Here is a 25,075-nt window from a genome sequence, read left to right on the forward strand (position 1 = left end):
GTGTTTCAAATACGTTCTACAATCATTCTGTAAACGACTGTAGACTCTGCCACGCTAGTCTTTTTTTCACAACAGTATATCACCCCGAGTGTGTCCTCTATCACGATGATCACATGATCGGACACCCGCCCAACCAGGAAGTTATTTTAGGACCTGTTGCAGACGGCGTTATGTGCTGAATACTGCTTCTTGAATCCTAAGAGACGCCCCTCGTCCTTACACTGCTACAGGTATGTTGGACTCCCTCCCTCTTTTTTCAGGGCTTTCTCTGTGATTAGTCCAAGTCTCTTAAGCTAGAGCGGTTTTACTTATTGTTTGTTCCGCTATTCCACAGAGCCCCCGCCCTTGCCGTGAATTTCGAACACGCTATCTGAGCGCTTACTTTAGCTCCGGCTGAGACCGAGTGCCGTTTCCAAAGTGACTCCCATTTCCGGCGGTGTCTCTCACCGTTACAGGTATGCGACGGGTTGTATATATATAAGTTTGGTTTAACTGTATTGCCTGTGATACTGTACGTATTCTAAATCAAGGCCCCCCCGCTTTATATCTCAATAGACTGCGACAATACAATAGATCCTGACATCACTGTACAATACTACTCGAGTATCAGGTATGCGTTCCAACAATTTGCCATTGTAGTGTGTACATAATGTAATAATTTTTTAAGTATCCAAGTGACTCGTTCATTATGTTTGTCTTATTAAATTCAGACACGACATCATCAGTCAAATTTGTTATTTCATGACGCCTTGATAACGGACCAGCCTATCAGGTATGCATAGCCGGTCTAACTTACGGTGTATATATCAATCATGTAATCTAACCGACAATTAGTCTTTTTTTAGATGTTGCATGTACCTTGAATTCCTGAAAAGTCTTCGTTACCGAATATAACGTTTATGGCTGTATTGTATCAACCATAGGTAATTTATCCTTCGCCCAATAGGTTGTCTATATACTAGCACAATGGCTGGTTATGCTCCTAGGGCGTGCCTGTGTGAGCCGCAATTTGACAACAAACCCGTTTTTAATAACATCTTAGACCTTACAACCATTTGGTAATTGTCTTTGTTTAGTGATCTCGCAGCCTTACTTTGGACGTTATTTATTCTGGGTCCTATGTTTGGTATGTGCTGGCATGAGAACTAAATTACTTCCTTGTGATCCGTGCCAATATGCTGAGCTATTGCACCCAATGAGATGTGTTTCTGACAACTAGTTGTGCCCCGTAATGTATTCCTCATATAACATCAATGTGTTTCCTTCTCTTCCTCAAACGATTTTAGTAATTTTTGGGATCATTTTGTGACCCTTAAACAATATTTATCAAATTTCTCATGCAGATCGATTGCCCCACTCTTCACACACCCCCCGTCCTGATGAAGACCCTCTAGCAAGGTTTAAAGCACGCCTGCATCTACCTGGGTCGAAACGTCGACTTTCTTTTCTGTGTCCAGCCTCCTCTTTAAATTATCATTTGTGATTTTGTGTTGAGGCATGATTACCTAATCCAATATTGATTTGTTTTCCATTGTGTTAACTTTCAAGTATCTTTGTTGTATTTGGGTATTAATGACCAACCTTCTGTTATTTCCATACTTTCACTACTTCATCACTAACCTTTCCTCGATCCTACCCTTCAGGGGCATTATATGTGTTTTACTGTGTATTGATTTTTACAATGTTTGTGAATGCTACACGTTGTGATTAAAAACAATGGTGTTATAAATATCTTTTGTATGTATTTCCAATTTTGAACTAATTGGTTGTATATCTGGGACCACTTTGTTTATACCACGCCCCTGGGGGTGGTCCCAAAGAAAGAGGAAAGGGAGTTCAGGTTGATTCATAATCTGTCAGCCCCTAGAGGCAATTCATTAAATGACGCCATCAACGAAGAAATCTGTAGCCTGAAATATGCCTCTTTTGACCAGGCAATTGATATGCTAAGGGTTCTGGGACCAGGGGTCTGGCTAGCCAAATCAGATATTGAATCAGCCTTCCGGATGCTGCCTGTCCATCCTTTAGATCACCACCTTTTAGGCTTTTCATTTCAGAGCAAATTCTACATGGATATGTGCATGCCCATGGGTTGTTCTCTTTCCTGCTCTTACTTTGAAAAATTCAGTTCATTTTTGGAATGGGTTTTGAGACAGGCAACGGGGCACCAATATGTCATGCATTATCTGGATGACTTTCTCTTTCTGGGGTCGGCGGGCTCTTGAGAATGCACTTGGGCATTGCAGGAATTTTGAGAGCTCATGCGAGCTTTTGGGGTCCCTCTGGCGCGGGGAAGACGGTGGGTCCAGCAACCACAATAGAATTTTTAGGCATTGAGTTGAACTCTGTACAGGGATGTTTTAGGTTACCTAAGGAAGAAATATTGAAATTTAGAGCAGCACTCCAGCAATGTTTGGCAAAAGATAAAGTAACCTTACATCAGCTACAACAGACAGTTGGCCAGTTGAACTTTGCACTAAGGGCAATACCTATGGCACAACCATTCTCCCGTTCCATCTCACAGGCCATGACAGGCCTGCAGGAGAAACACCAACACACAAGACTGTCGTCTGAGGTTCGCCAGGACATGCGGATTTGGATCACATTTCTGGAGGGTTTCAACAGCAGGGTAGTGTGGCCCACTACTTCCGCGGAGTTAGGTTTATGGACTGACGCTGCGGGCAGTGTGGGATTTGGTGCCATACTCGGGAACGAATGGGTGGCTCAGCATTGGCCAGCTTGGTGAGGTTGCACTGACTGTTTGGCCTCATCATTTGCGTAACCAATCTGTGATTTTCTGGTCAGACAACGTGACAGTGGTGGAATGCATCAACCAACAGGCTGCCCGGTGTAAAATAATCCTCCGCCTGTTGAAAGAGATAGTGCTGTTGTGTATGAAGCTGAACATACAGTTTAAGGCTAAACATGTCCCGGGTGCTAAATAATGCTGCTGACACACTCTCTCGCTTCAAGATGCAGGTTTTCAGGGAACACCAACCGTCTGCAGAGGCGACACCAACAAACTTCCCAGAAGCACTCTGGCAGATTGGTGCCCCCAGCTACAGAACCTCGTGGCAGCTAGCCTAGCGCCCAAGGACCAGGAAGGCTTACGAAGGGGCGTTTTGGTCTTACTGCTCTTTTTTGGGGCAAGATTCGGCGGATAGCTGGCATAAGTCAAGGGCATTCCTCCAGTATTTAGACACTTTAAATAAAGAAGGGCGCTCTGTGGCGACAGCCAGGTGGCATGTGGCAGCGGTTTCTTTGTTTGCACGGATCAGGAACACCAGGGACCCCACAAATAGTTTAATAGTGAGGAAGGCTCTAAAGGGGTGGAGGCGCCTCCAGGGGGCCGCCCCGGACACGAGACAACCGATTGGTTTAGAGCGGCTGACATCACTGCTAACTGCCCTGGGTGGCATTTGCAGTTCAAAAGGGGAGGCATTACTGTTTAGAGCTGCCTTGGCACTGGCTTTCTATGGGGCATTTAGGGTGGGGGAACAGGTGGCGCGCAACAAACAGGATGTGCTAGGTGGGCTCCAGCTGGAGCACGCGAGGATACAGGGCAACACACTGCTAATAACCATTAAAAAATCTAAAACTGATCAGGAATCCAGTGGTGAAGGGATAGTACTTCACCGGGCACAAGACAACTCATGCTGCCCAGTGATGCACCTAGAAGCCTTCCTCCGACAGAGGAATAGTGCAGTGGGGGGGACACTATTAATGCATGCTGACGGTACCCCGCTTACCAGGTTCTAATTTAAAAGGGTATTGGCCATGGCGATTGACAGCACAGGTTTGGATCCTAAGGACTTTGGGACTCATTCATTCCAAATAGAGGCTGCCACATAGGCAACAGCTAGAGGGTTGCACAGCAACATTGTGAAAATAATTGGAAGATGGTCTTCTAATTGTTACAAGGGCTATGTGCGGCTGCACATGTTGTGAGGGTGGCAATACAATTGTGGACTGATGCCTGTCCTGTTTGTTTGCTTATATTTCAGTTTCTCGAACCTGTCATGCAGGGGGGAAACTGCCGTCAGCGCACCACCTGCAAAATTCTTCACAACGGCGGCCACATCCACAGGACAAGGGAGCACATGTTGTATGGTTGTATGGGTCATTGGTCATTCTTATATACGGCGTATGAAATCTGTTTTTCTTGCAGTTAATTACAGACAGAGAGCTGAGCGGGATGGTTTCAAGGTTTCTTTCCTTGGTAAAGGGGTCTCTGCCTCAGTCAGTTTAGGGGTTTTGTTACAGATCGGTTGAGTATACACAGTCCTCCACCCACAATAGTTATCTTGCATTTGGGTGGGAACGATCTGGTAAACCTGGGGAGGAGGGTCTTGATGGAGGATATCATCTCTGAAGTAGGCTGGTTAGCGAAGGCATGCCAGGGCTGCACCATAGTTTGGTCTCAGATGATACCCAGTTTCAAATGGAGGGGGGGAGATTCTGTGAAAGCGTTGAATCACTCGGTAAGAAGGATCAACAATAAAATAGGGAAATTGTTCAGGTCCCCTCAGTTGCAAAACATAGCGCATGGGCGTGTCAGGGAGGAACTGTGCTTCTTAATAGACGGGGTCCACCTGACTAGATTAGGTAATGAAATCCTATTGGAAAATATAATGGCTTGGCTAGGGAGTGTCAGGGATGGGCATGACCTTTAAGTGTAGGAGGATAGGGGGGGGCAGATAGTCGGTCATGATTGGTGAGCAGTAAATTTAAGATCCTTTGGGGCCGGCGCCATTCTGGAATGGGGTCGCCCAGGGGGAGGGACAAGTGGTCTCTCCTAGAACTCCAGGATCGGTACATCCGGTTGGCTGGATGGGTGCGGGGGAGTCACGCTTTCTTTAGGCTGGTTGGCCACCCCGCATGGGCACAATGGCGTCACTAAACGGCGCAGAGTGCAAGGGCCCCCCTTTTTAATGGAGTTCATGGAGCGTACGGGGGTAATCGGGGGGGGGGGGGAGTACCCTCTCGGTAAACGGGCCCTCTGCGCATGCGCTCTTCTACGGGAGGGCGTGGCTAATTGATAAGGATCTAACACCAGTTAGCGACCTTGCCGTAGGCCCAAATAGGATACGCAGAAAAGTAATTAATGTATGATTATGGTTCAGATATTAGACTCGGATAGGAAATACTTTGTATTAGAAGTATGTTAAGGTTAGCCATCTGATATCTGTACAATGAATTGTAATCAAATGTTATGTTACGATTTCTGCGTAAAAATGTGTAAATATTGTTTATTTCAATTTGTATTTGATTTTATGTTTTAATAAATATGGCCGGGGGTTGTCGACCCCCGTCTCCAAAGAAATCCTCGCTCATGTCCATCTTTAATAAATGCTGGTTAAACATATGGCGGGGGAGGGGTTATGTTCGGTAGTCCCTGGCCATAGAGAAAGGTGGGAGCCGTCATCTGCCTCGCCGCAGGTATGGCGGGGCACAGGCCCCCCCTCCCCCTCGCCTGCTATCCATGATGGGGCGAGCCCCGCTGCGTCATCATGACGCGGTGGGCGCGCCTCATCATCGATTGGCCCAAGGGGTCCCAAGTGACCCGGAAGCAATTGGATCGCTTCCGGGTCAAGGGGGAGCAGGGGTCAGGCCGGTTAGAATCGGCCTGGCCAATATGGGGTTTGAAAGGCAGGGGAGCGCGGGAGGCGTTCTCTTTTTCCCGCGCTCCGAGGCCTGCCCTACCCAGCCTTCTAGGAGACTGTCATCTTTTTTCCCAATGTGACAGGTGTGTCGTACGATTATTTTTGTTCCTTTGAACTTTTTCCTGTTTGTAGGTCACCAATCGTCGTATTTATTACTATTCCTTGGTCAGGGAGTAAGGTCATGATTGGTGAGCAGTAAATTTAAGGTCCTCAGGGGGGGGCGCATTTCTTGAATGGGGTCGCCCAGGGGGAGGAACAAGTGGTCTCTCCGAGAACTCCAGGGGCGGTACATCCGGTTGGCTGGATGGGTGCGGGGAGTCATGCTTTCTTTAGGCTGGTTGGCCACCCCGCACGGGCACAATGACGTTACTAAACCGCACAGAGTGCAAGGGCCCCCTTTTTAATGGTGTTCATGTAGCGTACGGGGGGTAACCGGGGGGGGCTTGGAGTACCCTCTCGGTAAACGGGCCCTCTGTGCATGCGCTCTCCTACGGGAGGGCGTGGCCAATTGATAAGGATCTGACACCAGTTAGCGACCTTGCCGTAGGCCCAAATAGGATACGCAGAAAAGTAATTAATGTATAATTATGGTTCAGATATTAGACTTGGATAGGAAATACTTTGTATTAGAAGTATGTTAAGGTTAGCCATCTGATATCTGTACAATGAATCGTAATCAAATGTCATGTTACGTTTTCTGCGTAAAAATGTGTAAATATTGTTTATTTAAATTTTTATTTGATTTTATGTTTTAATAAATACGGCCGGGGGTTGTACGACCCCCGTCTCCAAAGAAATCCTCTCTCATGTCCATCTTTAATAAATCTTGGTTAAACAAAAGGCGGGGGAGGGGGATGTTCGGTAGTCCCTGGCCATACCAGCAATCGTACAGCAGGGATGCCATTGTGCACAATGATTCCTTCTCTTTTGTTTCCTGTTCAGAGAGTAATTGTTGCACTCAGAGGCCTTGCCCTGCAACATAGTATTCCCAAATCCACCAAGTTTATTGTTGGGAAATCCGAAATGGTTGATATTTTTTGGCCACTAGAACGGTCGGAACAAAAAATCATTTAAATACATTTGGGCACCATTGCGTGGCGGCGGGGTGAAGCTGAAAGTAAACGTATCTGGTATCTCTTGTAAACTATTTATTGTTACTTTTGTTGTTGTTGTTACTTTCTTCCTCCTGAAAGAAACCTCACTACCACAGGGCAAGTATATGGTGAAAGCAGTTCTCGCGATAGCTTCCCTCTTGGGTGTTCACGGGTGCTGGCATGGAAAACCTTGTGACAATAAGAGGTGCCCAGATAGGGGTTACACCACAGCAAGAAGCATAGCAGGGGCACGTGCCTTCCCCTCGCAGGAGGCAGGCTGCTGCTGTGACTGTGATTTAGCCCAGTGAGCACTGATACTTTGTGTCCGAGACCAAAGCATTTACAAACAACCTCGGTAAACGAAAGCTTATGCTAATATTCGTGAAACAAAATTTCCCAGCCATACACACGATATGTAGTTTTGTATTATTTTTTGCTGAGTTGTTTAATTTACAGATCAGCCTCTGAAAGAACGCGCGTTTAACAAAGCTATTTTTTCTGCTGTGTTGGGCTGTGCTGCTTGGAGTGCCTGGGAACCTCCTGCCATCCTAGACTGTGTGTGGTGGGGAGGGGCCTCAGTGTTATGGAGCGCTTCTTAGACTATAAAAGGGAAAGCGCGAGGCAGAATGGGGGTTTACCACACGTACTGGGACTTCCACACTCCAGATCAGGGCCAGTAGTTCACAAAAGCCTATGTATGACATATACACAGAAAATTACAGGACATAACAGCCTCTGTGAGCCAATACTGGAGCAAACGAGTTCAGCTGAATAGGCGCGGACGAGGGGAACAGATTTGTGTTCAAGCTTTAAGGAACAGTACTAAGAAAACATCTCTCATGCTGGTCAGGCTCCATTGGAGACCACGTGCTCTTCTGGTTTAATATGCATGTGGTTTACCATTTTAAGACCGTATGATTCTTTACTATTCACGAAAAAAATGTTCAACAAAAGCAATAGGTCCAAGGATTCCAGGCCTATATCTGTTTTCACAATTTTTGTAGAGGCAAGGGAATCATACTCAAAGCTCTGGACCCTATGAGCTTCAAAATCTCAAAGTTTGAGGTAAGTATGAGTATGTATTCCTTTTCTGTAGATGTATTAGTTTAAGGCTAAATCCTTTTTTCTTAGGTGCGAAGTGTCATTCAAACGTAAAAAATTCATTCCATTTTCATTAGAGTATTTCCAAACAAATCCTTTATTGATTCAATATTGAACACTAACAGCCGACAAGTGTTTCGCCCTGTGTGGCGAGTGGCGCCAGGGCTTTCTCAAGGCTGCAAGTAAAAATGAAGTGTATTTTATCAAGATTCCACTGTAGTCCAAGTGAGCCCAGGAGAGCAGAAATGAAAAACCATAGAGTGCAAGAGGATCAGTGGATCAAAAGAAGTTTTGTAAAAAAATGCAGATTTTAAAGAATATTTATTTATTTATTTTTTTGACTAGATTAAAATACCAAGGGAAAACTTCTAAGCTACGTTCAGAGTTTCCCTTGAGAAAAATATGACTAAATAACATATGTGTATATATCAAGAAGAAAGGGGAAGGAGTGATAAGGAAGAAGAGAAAGACAAGCATTTGCAATGCAATAGGTCTCGCATTTACACGACTTTGAGCTATTGGCATTGTAAATGACAAGGCCTTTTATTTACGTTTTAAAAACAAAAACATAAATAAAAGTAATTGTCATTTACAATGCCAATAGCTCAAACTCACGTAAATGCGAGACCTATTGCATTTCAAATGTGTGTTTAAGTATGTAAGTCTGGTCGTTAGTACGACATTAATAAACAGGATATGGTGCAGCTCAAGAAACCTAAAGGGGGCAGGCACAGGAGGAGCAGGCACTGAAGGGCAGTAACTGGCTCCCAGGTAAGCGGGGGTACACTAATTTTCCTGCAGCGCTAGGAAGTTCAGACAAGTGACATTAGAGACAGGTCACGGAGGGACCCAAGATGTCTACTAATGCCAAGACAAACGGACAGGGTGCCCTCGCCAGCAAGAGGCAGCTGGGAGCAGTGATAACCTTTGGATGCTGAATAAACTGACATCTGCATGCTGCTATGAATCTTACGTTAGCAAAGTCTAATGAAATTCTGAGAACATTCATACGAATAAAATAAAGCGATTTCGCACCCCCTGCTGATTGAACATTATGGGATCAATGACTTAAGACTAAAAGGTTTACATTGCTCAAATGTGAGTGAACCGCTCAGTGTGGAGCACAACGCTGCGGTTTTTTAACAGAGTTTAATAGTATTGTTGATACACTGCCACTTTCTAAACAATCATAATACAGTATTATCCTATGAAGTAAAGAAAATGACAGAAATAAAAGCAAAACGTGAGGCGGAAGTCTAAGGTTAATATATAGATGCATGGGTGATTCTATGATGTGCTCAAAACCCCTCAAAAAGATACTCGTTGGCAAACATCAGCTTTTGATTAGTTACTCTTCTATGGGTGATAGGAGGTATATATTTCACCTGTCGTAAAACACAACCGACAACAACTTGTGATGCACCCCACACACCGATATGTGCTTCCAAAGTATTGTGAGTGGGTGAAACTGTGCTTGGTGCTGGTGGCGAACGTCATCACACCTACAATGCATTAACACGTTGTTATAGATGTGCGTTGAAAACAAGAAATGCTTGTTACTTTTTAAAATAGCGCAATGTCTTACACAGTGCTTAGTCCACCTTGCCGGGTTTCAGAGCACTGCACAATGCATATTTAAAAACACAGTCAAGCACCTCTGGACTGTGGCAGCATGTAAACATACATGTTAGCACTGATGTCATATATACAACATTTGACATCATTAGGAACAGCAGGCAAACGAGAGCAGGGTGGACGAGAGGCAGCAAAACAGCCAGGCTAGTGATCAGCAACACAAAGACACACACAGAGCAAAAACAGACACAAATAGCAGACCAGACACACAGCAGAAAACGACACAGCAAAATCAAGCACATACAGCAGAAACTGACACATAAAATATAAACAAGCCCACACAGAATAAACAAGCACATGCAGCAGAACCAAATGCATGAAGAAGAAACAACCAAACTTATCTGAAAGGACCAGCAATGTAAACAAGAACATGCATTTTCGTGGAATGCTCACACAAAAAACCAGCCTGCTTATCAGCGCCGCGCGCCTCGTGAACAGCGCCGCGCGCCCCTCTGCAGACTCCCCCTGCATTCCAAAGGAACTGCTCACGAGGCGCACAACGCGATCCGATTCTTTCTGCCATGCAGAAAGCAGCAGAAGTTCACGCGCGCAACGTTATCCTATGGGAAAACGCTGTGCGCGGCCAGGTCTTGTCTCCACTTTCCACTCGTTGTCGGCTGAGCCGACAGCTATAGTTCTCTCTGCGAGAGCGCGCTTTCGCGCGCTTTTCGCAGCGAGCCCTAAAAAAGGGAGAGAAGTGACAGTGCCAATATGAAAAGTGGTATTTACATATAATACTTAGTGATCAGATATTATAGATCATAGGGACAATAGCGTAATTTTGAACTATTGTTCTGCGTTCCAGGTGATGCATGCAATATAATATAGGAGTAAACAATAATTATTTGTTTGGAAATACTCTAATGAAAATGGAATTCATTTTTTAAGTTTGAATGACACTTCGCACCTAAGCAAAAAGGATTTAGCCTTAAACTCATACATCTACAGAAAAAGGAATACATACTCATACTTACCTCAAACTCACGAAAAAAATGTGTTTCCTTCATTTTTCAGCTATGTTACCGCAATATAGGAAAATCTCTGCTCTGGGAAAGAATCTGGTTCTTTGAGTATTTCTATTATCCTTCTCTTTTGATTAGTAAGGCTCCAGACTAGCCAATCGCGGATCTGACATAGGAACCATGACAGTCAAGAATGTCTCACACAAAACTCTGATTGATAGACAAATTATGTGATAATGCCACTTTTAAATAACCAGAAGAACCCGGGGGTCTACTCACTGATTACCAGTTGGATTCCCATCAAACTCGTAATCTTGATCAAACTTATCATCTGGGTTTCCAGCCTTCTATCCACTTACCCTCTTGATCATAGAGGGTTGAAATGTGGATTACATCATGAAGGGGTCTTCAGAAGAGACCAGAGAAAAGAGATAGAACAGGTACAGACAGACCCTATAGAAGTGGTCCTACAAGAGGGTGTTACGAAGGGAATGTTTTGTGTAGTACAAAGTGTAAGTGCAGATTAAAAAGGATTCATAGCAGAAAAATATTTTATTAGAATATCTGTTATAATCTTCGTTAAAAAAAAGTGCATACAGGCAGTTTCATACATCACTGCCTGTCTATATGGTCAACATCTTTTAGCACACGCTCATGCCTAATGTTATGATACATCGATGCTTCTTTTATACATCAATAGTGTAAGGATTTCAAGGTGCCTGTGCTTTCCTCTTCCGATCCGAGTGACTAGAGATGTAGTATCTGTTAAAGATAGCACCTTGTAGAAACATTGTCCGCTTTTTACAACCTAGGAGGATGTTTACAATGTCCATTGGAACAAGGGTAGAGGTACGCTGGGAAGGCGACCTGTGTGCTATAACAGATTGCTATCATAAAGCCTCACACGCTAAAAGGTGACTTTTGAGTAACTGAATTGACATAGTTCAGAAGAGATCTAACTTTACTCTCTGAATTAGGATACTTTTAATTTCTTTGTTTTAATTTCTAGTTTTTGTTCGTTTCTTTTTTCTGTTGCCTTTGACCTGCCCTAGCAATACTACACAATATGTGTGCTAGCTAGTTGCTCCACTACATTGAATATATGGCAATGTAGTTGTATACATGTGGTATTTGAATGAGTGGAAGGAGGGTTCTCTTTGAAGATTCAGTAAGAGATTTCTTCATTGTGGTTCTCTATCTCCTTTGTTTCCACACCTAATAGAGCGTGGCCTCCTACACCTGAGCTGTGTTCCAGGCGAGGTGAGGCCCATTCCTCGTATCTTACAGGTGAGCAAGACAAATGTTATTGTTTTTGTGAAATACTAAGTCTTTTCAAGCTAAAGGTTGTAAATGTTTTCAGACCTTGAATTACCAGCCTTTTGCGTTAACAAGTGATTATTGTGTGACTCTATGTATAATTACCATGCATGATCTTCTTGTTCCAGGTATATTTACACCCTGTGGATACAGAGGATACACACTCGATAGGTGAGGTTGTATTCATTCCAATCTGCACTTTGAGATAATTTTTATAAAATTATTTTTCGCAATTTTTTTTCTCGTACTTATTACACATAAGACACCAATGCAGTAGCAATACAACTAGTAGGTCCTGATGAAAGCCAGGGACTATCAGTCCCGAAGGCTGAAACATGTTGACCATATAGAGAGCCAGTGATGTATGAAACTGCCTGTATGCACTGTTTTTAGTGAGGATTATAACAGACTAGCAGCCCGTCCCGACGTTGCCCGGGTATGAAATAGAATGCGTGTAATGTGTGTATTTGGCAAGGGCAATTTATTTTAAAATCTCGCGGTAGACAACATTTTTTGTTTCATTAGAATAGGGACGGAGAAGGGCCAGCTGCAGCCCTGGTTGATGTTTGCAGGCGCGTGTAATTGGCGTAGTGATCCGCCGCCTGAGCCCGGCTACAGCCCTGGTTGATGTTAGCAGGAGCGTGTAATGTCGTTGAATGAGAGAGTTATCAGCCGCGGGTAAATCCGTTTAATGAGAGAGTTCAGTGACAGCGAGTAGGAGAGGCTGCAGTAATTGTGCCGGCAGACACGCTCATTTGCGTGTTCCCCCGCTTGAGGCTCAGATGCAGGCCTGTTTGATGTTAGCAGGCGTGTGTTCCCCCGCTTGAGGCCCAGCTGCAGCCCTGGTTGATGTTATCAGGCGCGTGTACTTAGTGTACTGATCCGCCGCCTGAGCCCGGCTAGAGCCCTGGTTGATGGTAGCAGGCGCGTCTAATTTCGTTGAATGAGAGAGTTCAGTAACAGCGCACAGGAGAGGCTGCAGTAATGTTACTTACCAGGCCTCCAGCTGAACGCGTTTGTCATGCCCCCAGCACACGGCCACAGCAGACGATCTTCTGATTAATGTACGACCCACATGGCATGAAGGGCGGAACGTAGCACACGCCCCCAGCGTGCCCCTTGATGCGGCGCAATTGCGTTCATATGGCATGAAGGCCGGACACACGCCCCCAGCGTGTCACGCCCCCAGCGTGACCCTTGATGCTGCGCAGCAACGTAATTGACGCTTGTATGTACGACTCACATGGCATGAAGGGCGGACACACGCCCCCAGCGTTTGTCACGCCCCCAGCGTTTGTCACGACCCCAGCACACGCCCACAGCCCACGATGTGATGGCCGTACCACACGCCCTTAGCGTTAGTCATGGCCGCAGCCCACGCCCACAGCACAACGCAGACACGCCCACAAGGGACTACTTTGCTGGCACGGTTCTTTTACCTTTTAAATGTATATGGTGTCCTACGGTACAATTGTATGTCTTGCACTGTATGATTGTGATGAACACCACTGTTTCTTGAAAAGTTAATAAAAACAATTAAAATAAAAAATAAAAAAAAATTTATATGGTGGCCGTCTGCATAGCCTATGGCCTTCTGCTGTTGTGATTGGTGCTGTGGTTACTGAGATTACCCGCCTCAAAGGTTTGGGCTCTCTCTTTATAATATTAGTATGGATATTCGAAGAAAATATTTTTCTGCTATGAATCCTTTTTAATCTGCACTTACACTTTGCACTGTACAAAACATTCCCATCGTAACACCCTCTTGTAGGACCACTTCTATAGGGTCTATCTGCACCTGGTCTATCTCTTTTCTGTGGTCTCTTCTGAAGACCCCTTCATGATATCATCCACATTTCAACCCTCTATGATCAAGAGGGTAAGTGGATGGAAACCCATGATGATAAGTTTGATCAAGGTTACGAGTTTGATGGGAATCCAACCACTCATAAGGGTCATGTTTCTGCTCTGTAATTGTTCCAGATATGGGTTCATGATTATCGTGGGCACACTTAGTGTAGACTGGTAATCAGTGAGTAGACCCCTGGGTTTTTCTGGTTATTTATATGTTGAGGTTGGGGACTAAACCAGAGGTAGATCTTTAAATTCCCTAAGAACCCTTTGTTTGTTATTATAATGCAACTTTTAGCAAAATGATAAGGGTTTACGTAGAATAAATTCTTCAAGGTTTTCCGAAAGTGAACAGTCGCCCGGATGAAATTGTGCTGAGGTTTCACAAAATTGAGCAGTTGTATAGGAACTGTTCCTATGAGTTCAAGCAGTTTGCTGTCACCCAGATGTAAGTGCCCGGCATTTCCGGGAAGTAACTAAACTTTTAGAAACAATTGAGTGAGCCTTCTCAGAAATGCATGGTCACCGGTAGGGTGGGAAGCATTCCTAGACAAGCACGACACGAAAGTGAAAGCGACCGCGAGACAGGCAAATATAAACAAGCGGGCCGCGCTAATTATAGACAGATGGCCCCTGCGTGGCGCTGCTCGCTCCTGCAAGGTGGATGTCGCCACACGCACGAGTATTAGAAAAGTACAGACCGATTCCAAAAGGTCATCTCCTAGAGCAGCGCATGCGCGCTGCGCTAGCCTCGACCTAAAAATGATCTAATCCATTAATAAAAGGCTAATCTTCACTGTTTTGCATTATGATATTGATATAACTATCAGTCGTGTAAAACATAATATAATCTGCAAAGACTAAAATTGTAGACCTCTCTCCGTAAATTATTCACAACAAGTTAAAATCTGCTAAAGCCAAATACAATTAGTCGTGAGCTATCTGTTTTCAATATTCTTAAGGCCTCGAAAATTCCCTAGTCAATAAACCCAAGCATAATGGTGTTATCCGTTTTCTTCTGATAATAGCATATTCTGGGCAGAAAAATAAAATAGGTGCAATATCTTCTTCAACATCTAGCGAACATAAATTGCATTTAGTTTCCTTCCCTGTTGCTTGGCCAGATGACCACTTGATTGTAAACAAGTTGATCTGGAGGATCTCATAGCGAAATTTCAAAAAGGAAATTTTAGGTAATTAGGGTTGGATTTCATCCAAACAGGTTTCAAAACTTGGTGTTGGTTTAAAAGATAAAAACTGCGCAGTGAGCCTTCCCGTTCTAAAATCTAGTGTGACTTTATCCAAAATAAAATCCCAATAAATGTGCTTTAACTAATTTTTCGAATTTGTGGTCAATAAACTAGAATCTGTCCAAAATCTATTCAAACCCAACAGGGAATACCAATTTTGCAAGTGGCTATACCAGGAAACGCGAGTTGGCCATCAAGTTCCAATAGCTCTCTCAGGCCTTGTCTGTAAGATTTTATTTCTTCTGTAACCCAAATTCTGATCCAATATACTAGGGGTTTCAATATGGCTAGGTGCTAAAACCTCTTAATGCCAATGTCATAAAACAAGGGAATCAAATGAGTATTTTGGGGAAGGGATGTTAACATGCGATTCACTTTGTTTTCCCCCAAAATAGTTGAATTCAGATTCTCCGGCCCATAGTTCAGCCCCATAAAGGGCTGCTATTTGGGCTCTACATCTGTAAACCTGCAATGCCGGGGAGATTGCCTTAGTCTCAGTAGCTAGCTGTTTTTTTACAACAGGCATAGCATTTTGGAGCAGGAATATCTTGGCCTTATTTATATGGGATTTCCATGAAATTTCGAATCAATTGTCATACCAAGGTAAAATGAGTTACAAACTCTAATGGTGTGTGCTCTAGCACTATTGCATTGCCCCTCTTCCTATTTCTCTCTGTGCCTCCTATGTGCTCCAGTCTTCATTCAGTCAAGGGCAGACAATGACCTGTTTTGGCACTAGGTAACTACATCCAACCACCCCCCCCCCCCCCCATGTGACCCCAACCCCCTGCTTGTATTGCTGTCTTTGCTTCATGTACCCTGTACTCTCCCAGGGCATGAAGTTCAGCAAGGACCCACATCAAGATTTTGTTGAAAGTGGGCCTCCTGTCCTGTTCCTTTTTTGATATATGCTTCTCCATGTAGTGGAGCCCAAGTGACACCTGCTGCCCTTCCAAGAAAATGCTCAGCTCCTTTCCTGTGTCCATCTCCTGCGATGCTTTCAGGTTAACTGCAGGAGGGTCTGCATTAAGTTAGTCAATTAGCTTCTCATCTTTTCACCAGAGATTTCTCTGCAAGGGCCTGCGGCTTCTCGCAGCAGACAGAGACTTGGCTTTCTCTCCAGTATCCCTCTATTAACCAGCAGCAAAGAGCGTCAAGGTGCTTCATGATTTAAGGGCCTCGTGTATATCATGTTTGACATAACCAAATGTCAATTGTGTTTTCGCTGGAGCTCCAACCATATGTCAATGGTGTTTTCGCTGGAGCTCCACATCACACCTCCCCTTGACGTTACACCACACCACTGCATTTGTCTAACATTTCTGAATGCTTTTTAGAATATACATGGGCACATCCCCCATTGTATTTAGCTACAGCATGGGGATGGTCAAGAAAATGAAAGAAAGACATCGTTCCATTATGGAGCAACTAATTCATCCTTGGTGTCTGGAAGGAAAACTCATCACTTGTAAAAAGCATTAGCTTTATCTCTGATGGTTAGGAGGGCATTCTATTGCTCCAGTGACAGAAAACTCTAACCAAAGCATGATTCAAAGAAAATAAAAACGTCTGCCTACACTTTAGATTAACAGTGTAATAATCATAGGGAACGGAATAAAGATAGATCACATAATCAAAAAGATTTCATCTCAAATGTTGAGAAACAACAGCAGATAAGAGATTGGTAGATTACTGGGTTGAAACAACTTTGTGAGTAGGTAGAGTCTAATCTGTCTCAGATCCAGAGCAGCCTTGTGAATGAAGCTATAGATTAAGGGAGGGAAAGAGGGCATGAGAATCAACGAGTCTGGCCACACAATCGTTTTGCATCAGGTAAAGATAAAGATAGATACTAACTTGTTAAAGGAGTCTGTGAGATCCCCAAATGTATGGACATGCAGCCCGTGCAATCCTGGTTTCAGGCCATCTATGGTCCCCTCAATGATACACTTCTCCAGCGACAACTGTACAAAGCGCACCACCCCATGTATGGAATTCACTCCTTCGACCATGGCAACAGCAGCACCGAGGTCTTCTGGGGAAAGAACAGAAAAATCAGTTTACTTTCTGAAACCGCACCACACTCCTTGGCGCATCCAAGAAAACGAAATCCCCAATGCGAATTTCTGTCCCTCAGTCCTAAATTTGCAACACGTATCGTTCATTCACTCGAATTCATTAGACATTTTTTTAACTCCTGCAGACATTTCCTTAACCATTCTTTCAACTGAGATTGTCATGGCAGGTGAACTCCGGATCCAGAAGTAAAAAGGTCTGCACCTGTATAGTCAATCGATTTAATAGAGGATTGGGAACTTTAATGCTCCTAACTTCAAGTAAACTAATGTCTGTCAGTGTCACCCAATTCAAGGAAGAAACAAACCCTGCTAACATCTCTAATTGCGCAGAGGATACGCTTTCAGTCATAAGAAGTGGCCTAATGTCAAGAAGACTTGAATCCAGCTAAAAATAACAAGCAAAATCGCTGGTCATTATCTTATATAGAGATTTCAAGGAGGTGGCTTAGATTAAATACCTCTAGGATTACCTTAAAGTATATGTATTTGTGATGTACTCAAAATCCTTTTGGTAGCTAGAGCGATACAATCTCTATCAAATAATGATATTTCCAGATTCACATTTAGATCAAACTTGTAAATACGGACTATATGCAGGCCAAGAATCAAAGGTCTAAAGCATAAAATAAAGAAAACAATACCATTTATTCCGGTCTTTAGCCATAGAGGTAAAACATTTCTTCCCTTACTGAGCTCTTCTATAAATTGAGGGCGCTGTTTCTGCGCAAACAGGTGTTAAGAAGTTTACACTACAAGCCAGTGATTGTCTTAAGAAAAAGAACACAGGTCTTGAACAGTGGTCGATGGGAGACAAAAGAGGGATCTATATAAATCTAACTGATAGGTATCTTCCCATGATGAGCTTCTAGATCATAAACCAATGATGGTAAGAATTTCACAAAGGTCACTCAAATATTTAGCAAAAACATTTTTAAAGTATACATCAGTGATGCAGCCTCGTGACAATGTCAAGAAATGATCCATTGCTGACATGCTCTTTGAACCTATTAGATTATTACACGAGCAACCAGTGCTGGGTCAGTTTTGAAATGGTTATATGCTGTACAGGATCCTAAAATAGTGGAACCCTATATAGTGATTTAAACAAGAGAAGCAAGCCCTTAGGGATGCCCCAATCGAAACGTTTTTCCCTTAATGCTCTTGTCCACATCATGCAAGGTCCTACTAGCATCTAAATAATATTCATACAGGGAACATGTAGACAGAGCAATGTATCAAAACTGCAACTTGCAGAATGCTATCGCAAAAGAGATGGTGAGAACACTTTCTATCAGTATGGTAACAGCTGAGTTTTGCAACCACCCCACTAAATCCCCCAAAAGCAAATGAGTGAATTATTTGGCTTTGTTGTCCAGCAGCACAACAGGACAATTTCCTTGCAGGTTTGAAGCACCCTTTCTGAATAAGGGGTGGAGGATAGAGTTCAACAAGATTGTGGAACTGCAGAAAGGCTTACATAGGCAAAACAGAGGGGACAAAGCTACTACAACCTTTGTATTTTAAATAATCAAGCTGGACATCCTTAGGCTTCAGCACCCCTAAGGTACCCCAGAGAAACAGAAGTAGGACCTGAGATGAGAAACTCCTCTCTGAGAAGCTCAACTGTCTTCAAAGTTGCAAATACCGACAAAGATTGCAGAGATGATATATCTGCATATTGTAACGTAAGGTTAACAATGTTTGTATGTGATGAATTCACTCGAGCCACTGTCAAGATTATTAACAAAAGGCCAACACATTTTATAGGGGGAAAACAGACAGATTACATGGATTTCGACCCACAAAAATATCATTATGCTTCCTCTTTGTCCCCTGCGGAGCTTTATGTGCTGTCTTTAGTCCACAAATTTCTTTCAAAAGTCAATAGATCTTTGTACAATTGTCCAAACACTTTAACACCTTCGCTGCGGCGGCTATTCCGCCGCAGCGCTAAGGGGGCGGGGGGGGGGGCGCGCGGTGCGCCTATGCTGGTGACGGAACCGCTCCATCACCAGCCTCGGTTGAGCTGTGCTCATGACGGAGCGGTTCCGTCATGGCCCCGCCCGCTCAATAGAACGCGCCGCGCAGGCGTGAAATCAGCGCCACGCAGGCGTGTCAAGCGGGCCATGACGGAACCGCTCCGTCATCAGCACAGCGCTACCGCGGCTGATGACGGAGCGGTTCCGTCATCAGCGCGGAAGGGGTTAAGGACCCCCATTAAGAGCTGCCTGGAGCAGTATCTCCAGGGACGGGAGAATACCACTCTGGGCAAATATGCCTTTCCTGGTGTGTCTGGGTCCAGAAGTATTAGATCCGCAAACTCCAGACTCAATAATTCAAGCCTCCGAGACATCAGTCCCAGGCTTCTCTGCTAAGCTACAGGGGCTGTGGGCAGCTACTGCGCCTGAACCCCCCCACCCCCTCACAGCGCATCTACATTTTTCAGCTGGGGAGCTGAATATTTTTTCAGATCTGAAGTTTCTCAGTCTGAACGTTAATATTTTCTTCAGGATAACTTGACATTTATCTTGGAAAACCACAAAGGTTAATATTGTTTAAAGGAGACTTTACTCAATCTTTAGCCTGAAGCTCACTTCTTTCCGACTAATAGTTAAATGTATACATAGTGGAGGAAAAATTCCTAATTTCGGCAAAAGTCAAGGTAGCAACGTAGCATCTTCTTAAAAATTACAATCCTCTTCAACAGGGCCTGGAGTTCTAAAAATCAGACCCAAAATTGTACTCCATAATAATCGCATCAGTTAGAGTGTGATATGCCTCTGCCTCAGAGAAAACGGCACTTCTAGATAGGGAAAGCAGGAGCATGGACACTACAGTAAAGAAAATGTGCGGTACAGCAGCTAACAGGAGCATGGTCCAGATACTTCCTGGTTTAAAAGAAAGGTCGAAATCAAAATTTAGACTAACTCTGGATCTATGCTTCACCGAAGAGAGAGTCTGGAAGGAAAAGTTTTATATGTTGGCGCTCCATCAGATCTTCCCTCACTTAAAACAGGAAAAATTTAAGTAAGTAAATACATTTTATTGTTTCTAATTATTTAAGACGGTAAGAATTTAGCAAAGAAGATTAAAATATTTAAACAGAACAGAGTCAATATTATCACAGTTGATCCCTGCATACATCCGTCAATTCAGTGCGTCATAAAAGTGCTTAAGCATTGCATCTTTTCCAATCAACAGTAAAATCATGATATATGAAGAAAACTTTCAATAAAATAAAGCACTTTTCTGCCCACCCGTTCCCTTGAGAACATTTAGTCCAAAGAATAAAATGCATTATACTTTGAAATAGTAGCAAAGTATGGCATGGTTATGAGACAAAAAATTAAGGAAATTAGACAAGTGGGGCTGTTGATACAAACACACCTTTAGAAAACATATGATTCTAAGGACTAATATTACTAAAAAGCAAAACCTGACGCCAGGGAAGGCTATACAATGAGTAACATACATGCTGTGTCTAATTGGGATCCTAAAATGTAGTATAGAATGTCCAGAATCCTACAAAGCCTGTTGCGCATTCGTCCAAAAACCAGAAGGGAGAGTATATAATTGTTACCTACCAACCTGGAGGGTAGAGGATAAACCAACAGCTAAAGAGTGTTGCGCAATGTCAGAAAGTCAAGTGGGCTCCTCACGGGTAAATAAAGTGCATTTTACAATTTCAATGGTCCTACCAGGCCTATCGTGCAACAGGGACCTGGATGTGTGCAATCGATTTTCAAGATATTTACTTCCACATCCAAAAAAGCAAAACACCACAGAAAGTCTCGGAGTTTTTTTGTTTGAAACTCACATTACCAATACACAGTCCTACCTTTAGGACTCAAATAAGTCCCTGGCACTTCTGCAAACATATGGCTGTAGTGGAGGCTCATTTAGGATGCAAGAGTATATTTGTCTATCCTTATCTAGAAGTCTGCTTGTGTAAATGTACCCCGTGAGGGCACACTGGTGCAGGGTCACCCTCTCGTCCACAGGTCCGAAGACTAACAAAAGAGAGATTGGCACTGGAGTGAAGAAAAACAAACCAAGTTTATTAACCCCTTGCATGCTGCCACGATTCTGCGCCTGTGCGGCAGAATTGCGAGTGGGCGGGTTTTTGACGGCCCCCAGCCATCATCAGCTCTCGAGCCCCGTAGTGCATGACGGACGGGGGCCGTCCTCAGCATGCAAGGGGTTAAACACTCATGAGTGGGACTACGTCCGAACAACACCCTCAAGTGTTGTGGGAGGAAGTACATTGAATGCAAAAACCAACACCCTTATATACTGTTTGTTGCAGTGTAATCGCATGGGAAGGAAAACTGGAGGAAGCAAGTTTAAACACGTTAATAGCTATAGGCAAACAAGAGCAGATAGATGACCAGGTGGTCAGGAGACGAGGAGGGAGAGTAAGGAAGTTTATGGCGCCAATAAGCAATCATTTGATAACATCTGAGACCAGGTGCACAGGCAGCTGCAGCCCCCAGCACATACACCAGATTGACCATATCAGAGAGGTCAGCTAAAGTTAAGGACACAGGCTGGGTGAAAAGGCGAACAGCAGAGAGTAAAATGAATACGATAGAAACTAAATGGACGCGACAGTCAAAGTGGCTGCCGCTTATGCGAACATAGAATTTACACTTTTCCACATGCTCAAAGCCCACAGTCTGTCATGGGTGGTGCAGGACTCCTGAAGGACAACAATACTCCTATGCAAATATAAACCTCCAGAACTGCAGAAATTAGTATCAACACCTACTCCAAGTCTATCCTATATAGGCGCAAAATAGGCACAGTAGAGGTAAAAGTGATTTTTTAAGAGGAGGAAGTGCCAGCGATGCAAAAATAGAATAGAATCTTCTGAGGTGGGAAGAGACGTAACTTGAAACCTTTTAACTGCAATGGAAATGTTCTGTTAGCGATGAGCAGTTTCCCTTACTTGGGGGTAAACTTTGACACAACTTGTACTTGGAACACATACATCGCTGCTAGAAGATCTAAATATGTACAGATGATTGAAACGCTTTTTTACATTATACCCATTAGGTGAGAAATCCATTGTACCATTTTTGGCCATTGCAATACCCAATGTGTCTCATTTAAAAATAAAAATTAAACACATAACAGAAACCAAGCAAAGAGGGGCAATTAAAGTTATTAGGCAAAGGACAAAAAAAGAAGCAGCCAAAATACGCAAAAATTGCCAGGTAATACTATACATGTTATTGTAGAACTAAAACCAGATGACAAACCATAACATTGAGAAAAATAGATTAGTGGACGGGGAGAAACGTTGTGGACTCCACAAAAAGACCCCCTAAGAAGCTACAAGCTCAGCAAACCAATCCTGGGGGGCAGCCACTAGCGCCAACTTGCCCTGGACAGGATCCCAGATCTAGCCTAGCAGTTTCCTCCGAAGGTCGTTCTCTATCAATGCCACCTCCATCCGACAGATTCTGGAATTCATGCCATCAGATCCAAGGATTGGGAGCATCGCTAGAGAGCTAGAATTTAGTCAGAACCACTCCAGCTAATTGCTATAGAGAAAAATGAGGCCCAGAGAAATAAATGAGAATAACTGGTGAATGACCCAAAATAATCAGCTTCAGATCCACAACAATTGTCAGCTTAAAGATGTCCCCTAATTTACCAAAGACAAATTCCCAGAAAAGCCTTAAGGCTGGACAAGATGCAAAGACATGCACCGCGTTGTCTCCCGCGAATCCACACCAAAAGCAGTGATCATCAGGCTGAAGATTCACAGTAAAAGGACAATGTGGGGTGTAATACCAGTCAAAGACACCACGGACTCAAGGACTGAAGGCGGCAAGCAATTCTGTGATGTTTTAAAGGAATAAAGTGTTAAGTTTTGCAACTGTTTACCTTGTCTATCTGGGAAGCTATTTATTGATATATTATGTTTTTTGCTGTGACTTGATGTACTAGACCATCTATACATAATATAGAGATATTTTTTTTTTGCTCAGGTCAATTTCGGTTTTTCTGTTAGTGGTGATTCATAATCACCTTTGTGGGATGTATATGGGTCACATCCCAGACCCAACGCACAGGGACTGAAAGGAAATAGGCTTACACTATACTATTGTTTAGTGCTGGATTAGTACATTTAACATGATGTACCTTAATATGGGATACATTCAAAGCTGAATGAAACAGAATATTGCTGTTCCTAAGATCAGTACAAGTGACTTCCGTATTATGTCTGGAACTCCACTTACAAGCTCTCGCCAGGAACACATCTTTTGACTGATCAGAATGAGGTCAAGACAGGGATTGTCCATACAGCTCAGATCCCCTCCCATCAGGCCAAAAATAACATGGCGCAACTGCAGATATAAAAACAAGCATTGGAAATGCAATAGGTCTCGCAGCATTAGAGTTAGTGCATTTAGAATTGTTTATGGGTTTTTTGTTGTAAATCTTTTGCATTTTTATTTTTTGTAGCCAATGCTAAAGAATTACAAATCAAAAAAGCAATAAACATTTGTAAAAGCTTTAACTAAAAATCCTGTGAGACCTATTGCACTGTGTGAGGGTGAGGTGTTGAGGGTGAGTGAGGGTGGGGGTGAGTGAGGAGTTGAGTGTGAGTGAGGTGTTGAGGGTGAGTGAGGTGTTGAGGGTGAGTGAGAGTGAGAGTGAGTGAGGGTGAGGGTGAGGGAGGGTTATTGTGAGTTAGGGTGAGGGGTTGAGGGTGGGTGAGGGTGAGGGTGAGGTGTTGAGGGTGAGTGAGGATGAGTGAGGGTGAGTGAGGGGTTGAGGGTGAGTGAGGGTGAGTGAGGGTGACTGAGTGTGAGTGAGAGTGACTGAGTGTGAGTGAGTGAGGGTGAGTGAGTTATGAGACGCCTCACGCCTGTATCATAGTGAGGTGCAAAAGGAGACGCACGGTGCGAGAACCTTACAAATATGAAAAGCTTGCAGCATGCCAGATGCTAGGATGCGCGGGCGTGTGTGAGATACAGGTACACGCGCGAGAAGCCCTGATGTGGAGCGGGAAATGCACAATGATGTGCATAGTTCGATATACAGAACGAGGTGGCTGTGTGTGGGTGGTACTCAGAAGTGTGGTGTTTGCGATGAACACAGCACGAGAGCCCGAGGGAGATACTTGAAAACTGTGAGAAACATTTCCAAGCGAGTACACCGCACGAGGTCACAAAAGAGCAGTGCATGAGATGCTCACAACACAAGCACAACAAACTCAAGTATGTGGGAGACAAACACATGAAGCATTTTGTATGTAATGCGTGGGGCTCCTCACACACGGGAAGGTGGAGAAGGAATAGAAACACAGAAGTGTGAGGTGGGAAAAGATCGTTTAACATGGGAAACTGGTGTGAGGTGCCAACAAACGAGCCCTGTGTGTGATTTTACCACACAGGGTAACCCTGGTGTGAGAATACGAGCGTGTACAGTGCGTGTGAACCGCTCAGAGCGCGAGAGGCTCACACACACGGGTGTGAGATAGACGCCGAGTATGGGCGAGTCTGACGCTCTCGAGACGCCTGGTGTGTGCCTGTGATGCCCCTGTAAAGCGCTCTGACACCTTGGATAATATTCGCGCTATATAAAATCGCATTAAATAAAATAAATGAAAAAAATAACATGGAAGATGCTCACAGACGCAGGAATAGTGTGAGATACTCGGAAACATAAGCGTGTTGTGTGTGACTCTCAAAAACAAAGTGTGTGAGGTGAACACCGGTACCATGCCTGTACGAGATTCAGGGTGCGTGAGATATACTCAAACACGTGGCGCCCGGTGCGTGAAATGTGTAGAGCTGCGACAAGCATTGTGTAGAGCTGCGACAAGCATAGTGCGTGCGACGCTCACAGGCAGGAGAACCGAGCTGCCCAGCCCACCCCCTCCCCCAGGTAGAGACTGAGGCCGGAGTCGTACACAGAAGCCGAATGCACGTGCGACACAACTGCAAAGACCACGAACAGTACTAGGGTCTTATGGAGAAATAACCCCCTGGGGACTGTAACTGGTAGTCAGACCGTGGGAGTTGCACCGATTTTATGGTATACGCCAAAATAATGCAGTTTAATAGGGCATTCTCGAAATCATGTACTCCTCCTGCCTAGACGTGTAGC

General features: G+C 44.0%; 1 protein-coding gene across 2 annotated transcripts in view; it reads right to left on the reverse strand.

Annotated features, from left to right (window-relative positions):
* Window positions 1–25,075, reverse strand: part of CCS (copper chaperone for superoxide dismutase) — a 531,446-nt gene that overhangs the window by 316,015 nt on the left and 190,356 nt on the right. For both annotated transcript variants that reach the window (XM_078660836.1, XM_078660837.1), the window contains one exon: window positions 16,731–16,908. In XM_078660836.1, the coding sequence (XP_078516962.1) occupies window positions 16,731–16,908 (178 nt within the window). The remainder of the gene's footprint in view (window positions 1–16,730; window positions 16,909–25,075) is intronic.

Source organism: Lissotriton helveticus, chromosome 9 (genome assembly GCF_964261635.1).
Source record: "Lissotriton helveticus chromosome 9, aLisHel1.1, whole genome shotgun sequence".
Taxonomy (NCBI): Eukaryota; Metazoa; Chordata; class Amphibia; order Caudata; family Salamandridae; genus Lissotriton; species Lissotriton helveticus.